At 34.4% G+C, this 19422-nt stretch overlaps 1 protein-coding gene across 5 annotated transcripts in view; it reads right to left on the bottom strand.

The window, feature by feature from the left end:
* Nucleotides 1–19422, bottom strand: part of NBEA (neurobeachin) — a 453368-nt gene that overhangs the window by 215604 nt on the left and 218342 nt on the right. For all 5 annotated transcript variants that reach the window (XM_058800580.1, XM_058800578.1, XM_058800579.1 and 2 more), the window contains 3 exons: nucleotides 17019–17083; nucleotides 6649–6757; nucleotides 2433–2599 (listed from right to left, as the gene is read on the bottom strand). In XM_058800580.1, the coding sequence (XP_058656563.1) occupies nucleotides 2433–2599; nucleotides 6649–6757; nucleotides 17019–17083 (341 nt within the window). The remainder of the gene's footprint in view (nucleotides 1–2432; nucleotides 2600–6648; nucleotides 6758–17018; nucleotides 17084–19422) is intronic.

The following is a 19422-nucleotide window of genomic DNA, read 5'->3' as shown; positions in this document are numbered from 1 at the left end:
CACCCTGCTCCACCTCAGTCAGAGAAGAATCTCCCTAACTTCACCATTTCAATGAAGTGTCTCCAGGGCTCAAGTCGATCAGGAGACCAGCATTGTGTCTTCAGAACTGAGAACACTTCTCCCAGTGGAAATTTTAAAATCACAACAGAAGAGTAGAGATCTAGTGTGATAATGTGGTTTTTGTGTATTTTTAAAGTAACGCTGTATTCCTGTCAGGTTGTATCTCTCAAGGCACAGAGAAGCATGAGTTTATAAAGAGACTGTTAATGCTGTTAGCTCCTTGTCAGGAACTAAAAACAGAGACAAGTCCCGTTGTGCTTTGTGCTAGCCAAGATAAGAGGTGTGTATGGTTTTGGAAGCCATCTTGACCTCGACCATATAAAAAGTATTGGAGTATCTAATTACCATCATTTTTTGCATTCTGTGGCTGAGAAGCTTTATGAGACCCCTCTCCATTTTCTGCCCTTAAGGCCTTTCAGACCTGCCCACTGGGCGACATTGGTCCCTAAGAAGGCTCAGAGGTTCTTCCACTGGGCATCTCCCTCTCCCTGCTGCCATCCCAGTCCTCCCCACACACAGCCCACTAGTCCCACGGCAGAAAGAGCACTTGTGTGCTGGATCACAAAGCTACCACGGCACACATGGCCAAACTTGCAGGGCAAGGCCATTTCCCAACTGGATCCAGCAAATGGGGAACACCACTTGGAGACCTTGTACTGTCACCATGTGACCTTTCTCCAGGTTAAGCCGCTGCCTGCGGCTAAAACATAATCAAGCCAAACACCACAAATAGCACTGCAAACATCAAAAATGGAAAGCAGCTCTGCCAGTAACTGAGAAGTAGACAACACTGGACAAGTTGCATTACAAGGATAAAATTAGAATTTCTTTTGTTTAGTGTGAGTAATTTCATAGGTTTGTCAGAGGTGTCAAGCTACTTTATGGCCCATCAGAAACTACCATGGACTCAAGGGAAGAAAAAGCTGCAGCAATGGACTTTGCCATTTAGTAAGCTATAAATAATCCACGAGATAAAAGCTGTTTGGCCCTAAGAAGGCAGAGTCTCCTAGAAAAGGCAGTCACCAGGAACTTATTTAAGTCAGCAAAGTGTCTGCAGCCATTCACAAAGTTGAGCAACAACACTATTGTTGTCAAAAATTGCTATTAATTATTCAAAGACCTTAAAAGGAGTGAAAATCACATTTATTTTCAGCATGTTCAAATCTCCAGACACAAAGCTTTAAGCCTCAACTAGAGATAACATGAGCATCCCTTATGGACTAAGCCTTGTCTTGAATTAACCATATCACAATTTTCTACTTGTCATTTTTATAATTTCCCTCAGAACGTCTCTGGTGTCAGACATCAGAGTTTCTGTAAGATTGAATTTCCACAATTTCTACCATCTTAAAAAAATAATTGCATTTCTATCATCATCCAGGAGAGAGTAATTTCTTTAGAAGAAACAGGGATAATGAACATGAAAAAATTCATTTTTGTTTTGAACGTGGTATAACTGCAAGAACCACCTGGATAGAATTACAAAAAGAATGAACAGTATATGTGCTATTTATTAAACCTTACTGCTGACACATCAAATTTATTATGTGGAAACTTTTCTAATAGGCTTAAATCCTAACTATGTAGTCAACATAAATGCAAATATGTTTTGTCAAAGAATATTTATCTAGAAAATAGTTTTTGTGTTATCCATCTCAACTATGTTTTTCCTGAAAAGGTTTATCAGAGCTAAAATGGATCTTTCTGTTCTTCACTGCATAATTCAGAGCAGATAACCAAATTTTACAGCTTGATTTTCTATTAAATTCTATTTATCTGGGAGCAGGACTTCTTTGATTTCTTTTGAATTGTTTCACTCTGAATAAATAAATAATCAAGTATTTGTGGCTAGAGTGCACAGACAAGAGAGAGAATTGGCAGACTCAACTTTCACAGACAGGGCACTCACATGACAGACCCAGGTTCAAGACCTTGCTCTGAATGAAGGAAAGGAGCAATTTCAGCTCAAATCTTCCACATGTGGGTCAGCACTTAAGCCACTGGCTATTTTTGTGATTCTCGGAAGCAAAGCTCTTCTCTTTGGCATGATATAAGAAAACATTTGATTTCACTGCTATCTTAAATAGAATGAACTTTTAAAACAAGTACAACACAGCTCTAAATAAAACCTCAAATACTGTATCAGTATATATATAAAAGAATATAAGAAATTATATATTTTAGATATTTTTAAAATAATTTTTTAACAGGAATACCTGCTTAATTGAGCTGCACTTTGTTCAGCTTTGCATATGTTACATTTAAGTACATTTAAACCCCTCATAAAGTCATATTTAGTTATACCATGCCTGCTTCTCTCAAACTTTGCAAGTAACATTTAAAGCCGCACACCTTCTACGTTTGCAGCTTACCTGTGAGAAACAGCTCCCCAGGCACCGTGTTTGTTGGTTAGTATGTTGAGTATCTTCTGTTTCAGCTGGTTGGCCGTGACATGGTCTCGATGCTTAGCAGCACTGATGAGGTGATCACACATCTTCTCCTCCTCTCTCCGGTCAGCGGCGTACTGAGCGCACTGCGACTGGCAATGAGAGAACATCCACTTTGTTAAAGGCAGGCTACTTATGATCACCCTAAAATTACTATTTATTTAACTCTCTGATTATGAAAATAACTCATTAAAGTGTTTTTTAGAAGTATAGGACATGCCATTTGTCCTAGTTTCATCCAGGACAGGGTTAATTTTTTTTACAGTAGAGGGGGAAGCAAGCATGTCCAAACCCTAGTGACATTTGCTACCATCTCATGTCACTTGCCAGGGGCAGGAGTAAGGGAGATTCTCTCTCTGGTCTGAGAGAAAGTGTGGCAGGCTAAAAGGTCCAGTATTGTTTTATTTACTGTGTAAACCATTTCTTTGTCTTATATATTCCGTTATTAATATTGTTGCTGTTACTGTTCTCATTCTTATCTCATTGCTGTTTCCAGTAAATTGTTTTTATCTCAACTTGTGATTTTCACCTCCTGTGCCTCCACATCTCAACACCACCATGGAAGGGGTGGGGAAGTGATCAAACAGTGTCTGGTTTAGGAGAGTCTAGGTGGCGACACTGAATTTTTCTGCAGTAATATTTCTTGATCATGACACCATTCAATTGAAATGTCCTGTCATACATTAGCCATGAACAAGCACTCTGTTATAACATGTAAAAACTGAAATACCTATGGCAAAGACAACTGAATTAAAATTAAAAACATTAAGCAATACACATGGGTGTGTGTATATATGTGGCCATGGAGATGCCTTAGAAGTTATCCTTTTATAAATGTTTCATGTGTTCTCAGGTATAAAATACATCTCTAACATACAGAGGATAATATACAAGAAAAAATTATGTACTGGTTTTGCTTTTTATATTATATTAACACCTAAAATTTTTTATGTATTGATACTTTATTGCTACAGATGCTAAACCAAAAAAAAGTATATTTTCTCTCATGCCACAACATGCAAAATTTTGATAACATACTACCAATTCTAAAAACCGTAATGCATAAAAATATCACTAATCTTTTAAACTGAAAAAATCTAATACTTCCATCATGTGTCCTTTGAGAGAAAACAACCTTTAAAATAAATGCTGTGGTTCTTGACCTCCACATGAATTTATTTCTAAATTGCTAGAATTCTAGAGTGTATTTTTGGTTTGATAAATTGTTTCTTTAAGTATAAGGATAATCTTTTTCCATTTCTTTACTCAAAATCATGCTAAGTTCAAACTCAATTTCTTCTCCTCATAAAAATTCTTTCAAAATGTCTAAAGAAAGGGAACACAGCCAGAGTAATTAAAATAAATCCACTAAAAGTATAGTTTACTTAGTATAAATTACGAAGGCTAGAATACTCTCAGAATAGCTAATTTAAAAAATACCCTTTATGGCACATTTTTTGCACTTACAGTTTTTGTGCACGATTTCAGAACATTTAGTCAACACTCGATGCTGTAATTGTGCTCAATAGAAACCAATTTTCTAGCATTCAAAAGAGTAATTAAAATTAAGTTAACCTTATACTTTATATTTTATTCTTAATATTTCTGCACACTACCTTTTTAGTACAGATCACATTAGCATTCAGTATGATTATAACAGTGGTCTTTCTATTGTGTTTACAGACATCATTTCAAGTAATCTATCTGGGAAAGAACAATGGTTACACTAATTCATAAAGGGTTAATTCATTTTCCAATTTATCTTCTTGTACAGGGAGGCACCAATTAGTACAATGATCTGCCTTAGTAATGAGGTTAATATTTCACCAGCTCATTGGACAGTAAAATTAAATTTTCATTTTTCTTCCTGAACAATTACAAAGGTTAACAAAATGAAAGTTAACTGTGAAATACCCATTCTGGGAGGAATTTCCCTGGCTGTGACTACAACTGGAGCCACAGAATAAAATTTAGACGCTGGTCGGTGGTCTGTGCAGGAGACACAGTAACTTGGTGCAGCTTGGAACAAATAATTTCACCCATAATGATTCAATTAAAGTTTAAAGGACAGAAATAAAATAAAATAGTCATGCACTTCTCTAGATGAGAGCACTGATTAACATGTACTAAACCTCAGAAGGTATACCTATACAGTTTATTAAAACAAAATGACAGATATACAATCATGTAGCAGAAAACTACCAGAAATCTCTTTGTCCCTACTGCTTTCAAGTAGGATGAATAATAAAATATTCAGTTCTATTCCCACCATTATTAAAGACAGTATATAAAGCATTCTTTCTGACTTTAACCATCACCTTATTTAAGTAATTGTGAATTTCACATTAAAACATTCTACATTTTACAATTTTCATTTATGATTTGCAGATTTAAACTTACTTGCCTAAAATGTGTACCTCAGTCTTTTCCTACAACAAATGTAATGAGAATTTTCATGTATGAGAAATGTGTTGGTTTCTTTACCAGACAATAAAATAGACTTGAGGCTACTCCTTTAGGGAATTTAGTTAATATTCTAAATCCTATTTGCTAACAGAAGCTGGAAGTTAATTGAATATTCTCATTCTGTCTGGAGTTCTGACAGATCTTATGCCTCAATGTATTCTTCAAAGAGCAGATAACTCAATCTTCCATTGTCATCTTAGGTTACTGCATGATGCTCTGATAGATATCAAATGTTATTTATTGTTGAGGCAATATGAAACTTCACTCTGACATACACTTAATTGTAAATGCAATTTTATCTATGTTCAAAATATCCAGTATAAGCTTGGTAATAAAGTTGTTGCAATCCCATATGACAAGTGTCTGCTGTCTGCTCTGACAAAATGAAGTAAAGGTTATGTGTATTCAAAATGACAACAGATATCTCTGTGTCTCACAGATCTCAGCTAGGTCAAGGAGCACAAAAACTAGCACATCAAAGTGCACATTTAAGAGAGCTGTTTCAAGGAGATAAAAACCTCATCAAAACTAATATTCCTGCATCCTATTTCTAGCCACCAGGTGCTTCTTGACATTTTCTGACTGATTAATAAATTGATACAGCTATTTATTACCATCAATACTAAGTCTGTCAATCTCAATCCTAAAGCTAGGTCATCTGAGCAGTAAAAGATGTGAAAATATAGGACTGCACATATATACCTACATCTACACAAATGCATGCAAACACAAGGCAGGTTCAGAAACGAAAAAAAATCAGTGATGAAATGCATGAAACACCATAAAAACCTAAACCATATTTGAAAAAATCATGAAAAAAATGAAGTATTAAATTTACTCCATTACTTTTGCATGACTTTTTTTTTTTTTAATAGGAACAAAATTAATCCTGTATAAACAATTGGAAGCATATTAAACTGAAGACATTTTAAAAACAGGGGATTTAACATTTGGATCACCTTCAAGCAACATAATTTAAATTTTATACTGCACCACTCATTGATGGAAAAGCAACCAAGTGTTGATTCCTTTTCAGAACAAGAATTATGGACATTTAAGAGTTATGGGAGTCAGCTTTTCTGTTACATCTTCCAATACTCAGTCTTACTGTTGATAATGATTCCTAACTGCCAAAAAAGATATGCAGTATCATATTTCAGTATATAAAAAGCAAGCTTTCTAAAGTGCTCCAAAATTCAAAATGTTTGAAGAAAATGACCTTAAAATATTAAATCTGTTCAACAAAACATTTCTATTTCTTATTTTTTGATGACTTACCTTAAGTCTATAATTGCTTTGCTTTTTTACTAAACTCATACATACTGTTGTAAATAATCAACAAAAATAATTAATAAGGTGATTTGCATTACTATTTTCAATAAATCAGAAAAGTTCTTTGTGAACAAAAGGGTCCACCATATCAGATTAGACATTCTGATTAAGGCATTTCTTCAAGCTGTAAACGCTTTTATGAATTTCAGTGACAAGATGAGAAATTAAACCCATTCCTTGTGCTTGACATTTACCAAAGCTTTTAAAAACCAGTTTTGAAATGCTTTCAATGTAAATTTCTTCCTTGGAAGAAAAAAATAAAATCTTTATTGCAGGGAGTTACAGTCAAGGCGTCAACTGAGTGAAAACAGAGGATCAGCACCGCACCAGCTCTCAGGCTTACCTCAAACTCAGCATGCTTGTGGACATCTTCAGCTCTTTGTCGGTTTAAAATAAATTCTGCTTCATTTGCGACACGCACTATATGGTCTTTCATTGCATGGCACAATAATCTGAAATAGGAAAAATCAGAATCAGTCTTTTTATTTGATGTACTTCAAATAAACTATTTCAGCAGATTTACTTACAATGGAAAAAAAAATCAATGAAACTTCTGTAATTAAATTTTCCAATTAGTTGAAATAAAAAAAATAAATTTATCTAAATTTTCTGCATTATGAAAGCACAAATAAATCACATTAAATAAAAAAAAAGTTTTCTATTTATTATTGAAGGAAAAAGTACTTTATGGAAGAATATATTTTGAGTATATTTTTGACAGCAGTCTCAATATGAATACTGCACTGTCATTTAAAAAAATCTAGAAAATTGCTTAAACTCTTATTTATACCATTAAAAACATTAAATAGAGGTATTTCAATATCAGTCTTAAAAAGTCATTATTGAAGATTTAAAATTCTATTAAAATTGAAAAGTAATATCAATATCTCTCACATATTTCTTCAAATACTACTGTGAAAAGTACCTCACTTTTCCATGTTTTCAAAATATCAGAAAAAGAAGAAAAAAACAGATTAAGAGTGGATTGAGGATGCCAGGCAGCCACATTAATTTAGACTTTCCTAAAGACCACAAAATACCATAAGATGCATAACAAAATTGCATAAACAACACTGGGTTGAAAATGCCCTTGTGTTTTTGGGCAGCAATAATGGTACCAACTGCTTTCTTGTCCCTTTATCCTATATCTAGGGTTGGCTATTATATTAAAAATTACTCTGCTCTTCTTATCGGCAGAGAATAAATGTCTTTCAGCATGCAATGATCTGACAGGTCTGTTTAGGATCAGGAAATCCATTCCTTTTCTGTGGAAGTGGAACATGGTCTGGGATTTTCCATCTTGCAGCATCAGGGAAAGAATATCAAAGTTTCTTATATTAAGGCTGTGAAATACCTAGTAAATTCAACCCTAATTTGGTGTTTCATGTTAGAAGTAGAATTTGTTATTATTAGAAATCGAAGTCATGATTACTAGACCCTAAAACTGTAAGCTGGAAAGATCTGAACTCTTTTCTTGCCTCCATTGTTCTACTGTCTGTGAAGAAAGGAAATCACTAACCCTGAGCTACTATTCAATATGTGTACATGGCAAGGGAAACCATAAATATTTGGGCCTCTGTTTTAGAGACAAAGATAAAAAAATTTGGATCAAGGTTTCACAGTGGATACTCATGTCTAATAACCCTTTTTATTATATCTAACCCTTTGCTATTTTTAAAACAGAAAGTTTTTTGCCAATTATAAGCTGAAAGATCAAAGTTGCCTACCCTGCAGTTTTCAAAATTTAGCCTTTTTTTTTAATCTACCCGGCTGGAAGATATGTTTCAGTATTTTATTACTGCTAAGCGTACATATTTAAGTGTAGGACTGTCTTCAGATGTGGATTAGGAACGAACATTAGTGGATGTCAGGAAGATGAGGACAGATCCTTCCTTGTGCCCAGCCACAAGACAAGGGGCAGTGGGCACAAAGGGGATCACAGGAAGCTTGAGCTGAATATGAGGAAAAATGTCTTTACTTTGTGGGTGACATAGCACTGCAACAGGGTGCCCAAAAGTTTGTGGAGTCTCCTGTCCTGGAGAAATTCAAAAGTTGTCTGGACACAATCCTGTGCAATCTGGGATATCTCATTATTATTTCAACTGTCTTGCCAGTTACTTCATGCACTCTTACATATCTCTCACTGATTGTGACTTTTTCAAGAAAAAGATGAAAAACTATTTGCATGATCATTAACAAATAAGGATTATCACAAAAGCGAGGCCATAGCCTCTTAGCAGTGTATCATCAATTAAATAATATGGTATCAATGTGTGGTAATAAGTGACATACTGTGGTTCACAGTAGAACTGTGGTAGAACTTCTAAGACTAAGTAAACAATGTTTTTCCATCTAGAAGGCCATTAATAATCATGCTAGTCCTAAAATCACTTGACAGAAGGACTTTTAAACAGGAAGGGTGAAAATCCAAGCAGTTATTTAAAAATCTTGTGTGGCTACAAAATAAGCCTTGACCTGGATGTTTTGATTTGCAAGTGCAAGAATGCAGGGCTGAACACAGAAGCATAATAAATTAAAGCAGTTAAATATGTCATCACTGAGAGGCAGCAACTACAAGGTTGCAGAAGCAACGTCTTACAAAGGTTTTTGCAAAGGTACATGTTTCTGTGCTTGCTCTACTTGTTAAAGAAAACTTACTTTTTGAACTTTAAACACTCCATTAAAAAATAATTCCTGGTATTGATTTTTAATTTTAACTGAAAGCTACTATGTATTCTCAACATTCCTACTAAGTAAAAGATGGTAAAACTCTTCACTGGATTATAGCAGAGCCAGCTAACCCTGAATCTCAGATCCATGTAGACACGGCACTCAGTGCACTGTCTTAACTGCTTTATACATGATGAACAAGCATGATAATGTTGTCATCCTTTGAATACTAACCAAGTTATCTATATCCTGAATAATTCAATCACATTCATGGCATAAGATTGCTAAAAGAAGAAGAAACCTCCAACTTTTTGGCTTGAGAAAAAGTGCCTACAAGTTCTTTTTGTTTCTCAAAGGAAATAAAAGCAAAATTACTCAGAAAGAACCCCAAATCTGGAGAAATCTTACCCTCAGTAGTAACAAAGAATTCCAGTACATTAAAAAAAATTAAAATCTCCCTTCCCACACTAAGAGTAAGAGAAAAGAACACAGATCTCTAGGTCAGCAAATTCACTCCTTCATAGCAACAGGCAACCACATCATTTAAAATCTTTCACAAACTGCCTTTAGCTTATGAAAGGCATTTTCATTAAATCTAGTTCTTGAAATGTGTTTTCATTATATGAAAATGTGATTGAGTTACTTGCCTCCCACACAGCTTTGGAAATTTCTCTGAAGCTTAAAACCCTTTTCCTCTCCAATCTAAATGTATCCATCAGCAGTCTTAACTGTCTCATTTTACATAAACCTTGCCCTTAGTTTTACACAATCCTTCCTTCTGATGATCTTCTGGTAGTCTATGTATTACAATTCTTAAGTAAACCAGATCTCTGATTTTTCTTGGATGACAAAACAGTAGATAAGTTTTACTAATATCATAATTTGATTTTGCCTTTTCTGCAAATGCATATCCAAAACTGCCTGCAGCATTCTGGACAAATTCTAGTCACTATTTATATAGTAACATGAATGCTGCATTATTTCAATGGAAATACCCTTTCTGATACAATTCTGTAATTTTATTTTCCTTATTCTGTGATTTTGTACAAGAAAATTTCAGTGACAGATTGGTCTTTGACCTCCTAGTTTCCCATCCACAGTTTTTTACAAAGCATTCTCTTTCTGGGGAAAAGTCTATTATCTGTATATTCCCCTGACCATCATCCTGTACTTGAGTGACCATCCCACTGAGAAGCACCTTAAGGCACAAGAATGGATGTAAAATTGCTATACAAAGGGGTGATCTAAAATTTGAGAGCTTTCCAATTTTGACTCTCCTTTACAAAAACCCTGTGTTCTTTAGTGAGATCTCCTTATCATGGTGATTGAGTTATACCCACGGCTCTTATTAATGCTTGTAAATCCTCCCATCCATCACCCTCATCAGACCTAGAAGCTACATTAATGTTGAGACAGTGAGGAATCAGGCTTTCTGGTCATACTTATACATTTCCACATAAGTAGCACTTCCAAAGGGCTAAGGATTCACCACAGGCTGGCTGTAATTTTTATTCTCACTTCCAGCAATTCATGATTTACCCAAAAAAAAAAAAAAAAAAAAAAAAAAAGCCTTGGGTAAAAAAAGCAAAAAATTGACCTTGAAAAAGATTTGGCTTTGTCCTGTGTGTGACCATTTCTTCAGTTGCACCATTGGAACTCCTACCAGTTATTGACGACAACTGTGCTTGCCGGATGCGCTGATCTGAACCAAGACTGATGACAAGCAACAAATCTTATCTCCTCTTTGTGTGGCAATCCTTACTGCATAAGGTAGGGACTAAACACAACCTAACTTAAGGTTTCTCTTCACCCAGACAAGCTTGGTTTATACTAATGCCTACAAATTTACAAACCACAGTTAAAGTTCCTTTACTAGGAAACAGGTTTGCCTGGGTTTTAGATTGAATCAAAAGAATTTCAGTAGGAAATCCACCAACAAAACAGTCCAAAAATCACTTGTGCCTCAAATCCTTCTACAGAGAAATGATCTTTCTGTTCAGACAACTGTGGAGTTTTCAGCTGAAGATATGGGAGAAAAACTCTAATAAAATAGGCTGGTACTTCATAATAAGCATGACAAGGCTCAAGTATCTGCAGGAATAAATGGAGGGGTTTCCTTAACCTAAAAAATGAAAAATTTCAGATTTATGGGCAAGACCAGACTGAGAGCAAGTTTCAGGGCATGACTATTCATAAATACGAATTATTTTTAAATACTGTTTGGGAGTAAGTAAGAAGTTATTTTAAATCCATCTATGTAGCTTTCTAGAATTCTGTCCTCAGCAAAGTTACTTTAGAATTCCAGAGTGCTTATAGGTTCAAGGAAGTTGTGAAAAATATGTTCAACCAATCAGAAGCCCCTGTTTTACAGATAATAGAATTTAAAAAGGTTGGATTGTGAAATACCACATTCTATGAAGTCATTCAGATAAATAGCCAGTGCCTGGGAGAACTTTCTTAGAATTTTGAAAATAAACATAGTGATAAGACTATACACAAACTGTATTAGAAACCTGTAAAAAATATAAAATGCTTGCAATGCATTTAACTGTGGATTGAGGGGTTATTTGTACACCTATTAGAACTGAAGGATAAAAATTCTTGTCTCACTATCCTAACCTGGCTTTGTTATCCTGCAGTCATTTGCTCCTAATAATAATCTCACAGAGAGAGAGAGCACTCATAGCTTTTATGCTGCTAGACAAAAGAATTGAGCCTATGTTATCCAGCCTTCCCTTTATTTGAAACAAACTAAAAAACCCAGATCATTCCCAAACAACAATTTAAAAAAAAAAAGATTACCAAATGAACATTTGTTATAATTTAGTTAAGGTCTTGCTTCCTCTATTCATTCCTGAAGTTCTGCCAACTCACATGTCCAGGGAAACAGATGTTTCTCTGACTTACTTTCATCATATGCCCGTAGCTTTATTTAAAACAAAAAAACAAAACCAAAAAACACAGCCTGGAAGTGGGCCATGTTTTTATTAAACAGTTGTTTTGACAATTATTACTCTTAATGGCATTCATAAGAAATGAAACCTATCATTGCACTGGGTATCTGCAATAGGATGGTTCATAAACTAGTCTAACTTGAAGAGTTTGAAGTTCCACAAGATGCAGTACTGCTATGAATCTTTGAAAGCAAATTCCTGTAAACTTTGAAAAGTAATGTCTAACACAGAGGTCTCATTTCTTGCAAGACAGAAATGATGAAGAGTACCCCAGGGAAGAGTTTGAAATTATAGCATGCAAACACTGGCTATTCAACTACAACATAAGCACACTGACAAGAAAAATTTCATGGAGAGTAACTATAATTGTTTCAGAAATGTCTCAGAAGCTGTAACAGATTCAATAAAACTCAGAGATGACTACAAAGAATCTGTTCCACTCCCATAAAGACTTGCTATTTTGCAGAAGAATTTTCTAAATCAAGAGGAATCTGTCTCTTTGTAATAGTGACTACCCAGTAAACATGCACGACCAGCAGTCGCAACTGAGATGGCCTTTATGTCAGGATCAGCCTCCACTTTCAGATGAGACCTGATCAGGCAATGCTAGAAAGGGAAAGGATACCTCAAAACCTCTAATAGATCTAAGAACTGTAGGTGTACTGACCCCACAAGCACACAGATGGTTACCATAACAATGTACACTTTGTCTAACACAAACTACTTGTCTGGAGCCAGGACAAGGACAGCTGTAGTAAGGAAAACAAGATATGAACAAGCACATCTAAACACAAGCTCACACTTTAGCTGGAGCAGAAATACAGACATTCAGTGCCCACTTTTACAGAAGTATCTATGACAGGGATCCTCTACTAAAGGAATCCAGCTAATAAAGGATTCCTCTAATCAAAAATTACACTTGGTGAAGATGACAATAAAGCAGTAGAATTTGGTTATATCTGTCAAAGACAGAATAATCAAACACCTTTGCTCTTATTTATGGTTTCTAACCTACTGCTTCCCCAGTGTTAATTTCTGACTGTGTTTGCATATATTGGATTTTGCACATCAGACCAGAATCCTTTGCATGTGGTAGCCCTGAACTTCATATGGTCTGATGACCCAATATCTTGCCTTCTTGGATGATTCAGGTTCCCATTCTGTCCTGTAATCAAGATCATAATCAAAGCAGAAACAAGGAACAGCATCCATTTTGGACCCTACTACTAAATCAGTTCTTTGAGAGCTATTAAGAGACCCAAAATGCAGATGCATATCAGAAATCAAATATGGCAAGTGGCACTATAGATATATCTTTTAACTTATGCCTGAACATTTAGGTGTTGCGGAGAGCGAATAATGGCTGTGAACTAATTTACCACAAACGAAACATATCAGAATTGCCAAATGGCAACAGAGGATGTCCAAAAGAAAATTTGATGTAGATACCCCATAATTCCAGTTGAGGTAACAAGGAAAGAACATAAGTCTTTATGAGCCTCCTTCCAGGACTGAATCAGCAATTCATCAAAATGTAAAGAAACACTGATTTCCAGACTATATAAACACCTTGTTATTTTTTTCAAAATATTTCAACAAAACAAGGTTTAAAAGAAAATGGCTTCTTGTGAATTTTAAGTATGCTCAGAGGTCCATGTAGGTGGATATGCTAAAATATATATTTTCGTGGCTAAAGGTAGAAAGCACACTTAGGTACAGAGATGGAATTACAGGAACAAAGTTTACAATTTTAAATCTGAGATTAAATATAGGCTCATGTTGCCTTAAATTTATATTAGAATTAGACTACCTTTATTTTAAATGAAGACATTATCTAAAAAGTAAAGGAAAATATTTAAATGAAAGGAAAAAGATCATCTCTTTAAAGAGGTGAGTGTTGAGAAAGCACAATGTGGGAATGAAATGGATGATGAGGATAGTAATTCAGCTCTGAAAGATGAACAGATCATGATCTATAAAATCCATCTCTTAGGCAGGATAGATCCCTGAGATACTATGCTTGTCAAAAATGTTAAGCTAGAGGTACAACCAATTAACCACAAACTTTGGACCATGTTTAAGTAGTAAGTCTTTTATCTATTTAGTTGTCCATCACTTCAGAATGTAGAGTTCTGACTGGTGCATGAATATTGTGGGATCTTTCCAGTGTCAAGATAAATGATTATTTATCTTATCCCACCAAATCTTAGTCATTCCTTCCAATGATGTCATAGTTTTGTGATTGCATGTGGAGTAATGTCTACTCCGAGTTGCCCAAGACATATGCATTTGTATACATATTTACTTGAGGTGGGTGCTCTTATCTCTCATTTTTGTCGGTGAGCAGCCATTTTCTCTTGACCTCATCCATCACTACTTCACTTAAATGTGGGCCGTTGTCTCCCTCACATATCATTCCTAAAGAAGTCTTTTCATGTCTCCTTTCACAGCCAACATTGCAGATACATCCAGCTCTAAAATTATGAAGCCTGCTTATGTGTACACCCCAATGTAAATCTGAAATCCTAATTGGACTGCTGTCAGTGAAGCTCTTGACATGTGTGATAACCTCAACATCACACATTCATAGCAGGAGACTGATTACATAGAAGCATAAAGTTCAAGATCATAACCAGGATGTCACTAAATCTTTCAGGTGTAATACATACCTTGAAAGAATTAATTTAAATCTGTAGTCAGATCTCTTGTTACACTAAAAGCTGTTCAACAGTCCTATTTTCAGAAAGCTGTATCAGTGTTTCTATATTGAATTCCAAAACTACATGTTATTCTGATCTTCCTAAAAAAAACACTATCTATACCAAAAAAACCCAGAAACAGAGTAAATCAACCAATTTAAAATGAAAATGCAGCTTGTTAAAGTAACAGGAATATAGTTGTAATTATTTAAACTACATCTATACTGAAATATTTTGTTTAAGAACATTTCTAATACATTCAAAAATCCTAAAGGCACTTAAATTATTTCAAGAAGAAATAACAAGAGTTAGGTACTCAGAAAATCACGTTATAGCATTCATATATTAAAATATAGATGTCTAGCTGAAGATATTAAAACTACGGACTTCTGCATTACATCTAAATATTTTCATCCATATTCAAAAGAAAGATTTTGCTCAAAACTTTTGATTTATTTCCCAGGTATCTCAAAATCTTATCCAGAAAGTCCTTCAAAATATTCTTAGACTTCATTTTGCTTTTAATAATTTAAAATTCAATCATTATTGCACAGCGATTATATGCAATTTTACATCCCATTAACCCTGCTTTGTTTTAATTATAAAGATCCTTTGTTAGATTCCTTTAAATGATCCAGTTTATAATTTCAGGTTATCCTAGGGAGCACTTTAATTCAGCTGCACATTCATCAACTGTTTATGTCCTGTTAATTGTTGACAACTGCACAATTGCATTCTCTAGCTATGATTGATGAATTGCATTCACAAGTTTAGCTATTAAGCAGAATAAATATTTATAACAATTTTCAGTTAAAGGATTGTTATCTTTTTCCCCAAAAGGGTAAATTAAAAACAAACAGGCTGATTGCAAAGAAGAGCATTTCAGTAACACACACGTACTTATTCTAAAACACCTTTCTGAGAAAAGTATAGGGAGGAACATGTGCCCAAGGGAAGTTTGAGTAGACATTCCTATGACTGGATTTAAGAAATGGTCCTTAAATTATTCTTATTTTTGAAAAGTAATTGTTAGAGGGGATTAGAAGGTCCACTTGCATCTTAAAATCTGACCGCTAAAAATATGTAGATATAGGATTTGCTCAGAATGTTCATTTTATCAATAGTGAGCATAATAATATCTGACCTCAATATCCTGGCTGAGAAAATAAAAAAGGTCCAAATTGTATTGCATATAACTATCTAAGAACACAAGTTTACTATAATTACTTAGTCTGTTGCCAGTTACAATTTCTTGTCCAATGTGCAGTACATGACCCACTCAGGTGAGTCCTATTATGGTGTAAAAACTCATATTTGCCTTTCACAGCAAGAAGAATTTCCAATGGAGGGACTTATGTTTCCTACTGCTATATAGCACTATAACTTCCCTGTGCACAGGGAATCCAAAAGAATTTGCACCAGCCAAATTCTGGGTAATAACACACTGGTTTTTTTTTTAGTACTCATACTCCTATATTTCTATACTCTGATGTTTTCTAAATTATATTTCAAATAAAGGCATGATTTAACCACCAAAATATCAGCTAGACAAAAAATATCCTACAATAAAGACAAGACTTGATACTTCACTTTAATAACTAGATATCATTGGTGAAAAAAAAGAAATCACACATAAAATGACAAGATCCCTTCAACAGGTGTATTGCTATTTCTTTTTTTTTAGCTGCACATAACAAAATGCATAGATTCAAATGGATTTACTGTATTGGCTAATACAAATCAGACCCATTGCCTAAGAGGTTTTGTTTGTCTTGCGTATACTCTCATACCAGAAGGGCCAGAAAGTCTCCCTTTGCTTCCCAGCTTGGTGGCTGGAAGTAGTGAGAAACAATGCACAGAGTAGAACTCATAGAATTAAAATTACTTGAGGGTTGATTAAAAAATTTAATAAAAAAATTCAAAATCAAGGAAGCTCATATAAATGTATTGTCATGTGTGGTTTGCATGACTCAAATTGTCTGTAAATTCTAGATAAAATAATAATGAAATTATACTATAGAGAAGTATGTCTGTAAAATTAATGCTGTGCTCCTAAAACAGATGGAGCAGCAGATGGTTTTACAGATTGGGCTCCCTGGACTGTCTGGGTAAAACAACCTTGCTGCTCTGGAGAATGGTGGTTCAATTCTAAAATAACCCTAAACTTATATATGGTTCAAGGGAATTCTATTTCCTTCTGTCAATAAACAATAGTTTCAAAATTTACACACTTATAAATTAAATATTTACTATATAAAGTATCTATATAATAAATCTCTTAATTAGCATGGCCGTTTCACAATCTTTTTGGAACAGATGGTGAGGAAGTATATCACCCAATGGAATAAATGCAAAATGACTATTTGTTCAAAAGCTTTAAAATTCATTACCTTCCTTCATTGATGAGCTCAATAAATGCAAGTCCTGCATTCTTCTGAATAGAATTTTGCCATTCCTAAGAAGATAAAACATAAAATGATCAAAACCCAGGGATTTTAAACCACATTTTTGAAGCTGACCCTGTTGACTTCCTAAGGAGATTGAATTTAGGCAGAACTTCTTAATTCCCCCCAACACTCCCCCCCCATCAAAAGAATTAACTGATCATTTAAAAAACTGTAATTCATTCAGATTTTCAAATAAATTTTAGGTGGTTGTGTCTTCTTTTTCACCCTTAAGCAAGCTTTAGTTTCCTTGTCTAGAGAACAAGAAAACACATCTCGTTTCTTCAGTTCATGCAGTCGCCCAATGAACATTCATGCAACAAAGTACCTTCTTCATGTGTCTTCACTGCTACACCTTGCACATTTTATTATAAAGGACAGGCAACAATCTGTATAAAATTCACCCTCAAGGAGTTCAATTTTTGCTTCTTTCTGATTATAAGTGAAAACAAAACCAGTCTATGATAACAAACTATTTTTTTAAATTGATTTACGGTTACCATGGATTTTCAAGATGAAATTTCAAACTTATAAATAAACCACCTGATATTAAATGTAACAGGATTTTACTTCATATGCCACTAAGTTAAAGAGAAGTTTCCCAAAGCATCACAAATAGCTTTTGTCATACAACCCACTGCTTCTATCACATCAAGAATTCTGATACTTGAGATGAAAAAGAATTGATCTCTAACAAGTAAAGATTACTTTCTTTTGCGATAAATCCTTAAAAAATTCTTTAAAAGCAATAAAAATTTCCTCTGCATCATAATGAAAAACAAAACAAAGTACATTAGCTGGATTACAGAGAGAGTTCCTAGACTAAGACCACATGTTGTCAATGGGTAGATGGTTACAGTTACAGAACTATTCCTTTAATAGATTACATTTATTTTTTTTTCCAAGAGTAAAAAGGCAGAAATTCACAATTCTTGTTTCCTAATATGGGTGAAAAAAAGATGGCTTTCCATACATGAAGGAAATTTTCTCAAAGAAGAGCTGTGAAATCTAGTCACTAATCATCAAAGTGCTTCTAACTAATTATACAAATTTACAGATATGGCCAAGTCATGCATCTTAAAAAAATCCCAGCAACAACAATCTAATACTCATGATTGGTTTTATAAAAGACAAGTTACTAAAATACCCAAATAATGAACATTCTCTTGACCTGTGGCTGAGCAGGTAACTCCTGGTTAGGGAAGACAGTATCAGCACCCAAGCTCTAGCTTGTGAGCTAGAAAACCATTGTAACAGGTCCTTTCTTCAGTGATGCTTATTTTGTTATTTTTCATCTCTAGTAACTGAAGATAACAATATCACTTAAATCATCTGTGTAGAGTAGAAAATCACTCGGAGAACTAAGAATGAAAGAATTCAATTACCTAAACGCAGGCACCTTGAGACACTTTAGGAAACAAAAGGTCTGGGTTAGAGATGGTATTCAAAGTGTAGCATTTTTTTTTTATCAGAGCCTTTTACTGTACACTATACAAACTACTATCAGCATTTCTTTTGAGATGCTTTTCTGCACCACAGCTGCCATGACTTTGCAGTCAAGAAAGAAGTTGAAAAGAGAGAAGAGAAGAGAAAGGCATAAAGGCTTCCTAAGACAGATCAAAGAAAGTATGCTAATTAAATTTTTAAAAGGTAACAGAGGGTCTTCCTGTGTCTGAAAAAGCCCAAGAAATTCTTGCAAGTATTTTGCCAGATCTTCCTGCTCAGTCTCCAATTCTGCAGGACATCCAAAATGGCTAACTGGATTTTATGAGAAATATCTTAAATTGTCTAAAAAGCCACTAAGAAGATGGAAGTAACAAAACACTTCTTATATTTCCATAGGTGGAAAATCTGATAGATTTATATGAAGCAATTATTCATGATAAAAATGTTTGATACTTGCTGAACAATCTGCCCAAAACTAGTGAAAAACATAATGATGCAGAACCTAGAAAGAAATTAGTATTCATGGTTCATGCATTGTTTCACTACAAAGTAGCTATGACAAGATTTATTCAAGACTCTCAACCCTCCATTAATCCACAAATAATCATTACTGCCACAATTTTGTTTCACATTTAAGCATAATTTAACAAACAGATTCACTATCCAGAGGCATTACCCATATATGTGAAGAGTACCTGGTTTTCTTTTCTTCCATTTTGTTTTTAAAAGATGCATTGAAAATATTTTTCAACGCCAGCATTACATTTGCCTTTGCAATGGCCACTCATATCACCGTATGTCTTTTAAGAACTGGATTGAGATGTGGAGCAGTTTTGTTTATATTCTCTCAGATTCCAAAGGAATCTTTCTCAACCCTGAAATGCAAAAAACTGAAAAACAAACA

This window comes from Ammospiza caudacuta, chromosome 2 (assembly GCF_027887145.1).
Source record: "Ammospiza caudacuta isolate bAmmCau1 chromosome 2, bAmmCau1.pri, whole genome shotgun sequence".
NCBI classification, from domain to species: Eukaryota; Metazoa; Chordata; class Aves; order Passeriformes; family Passerellidae; genus Ammospiza; species Ammospiza caudacuta.
This window is presented reverse-complemented; position numbering and strand designations above follow the sequence as displayed.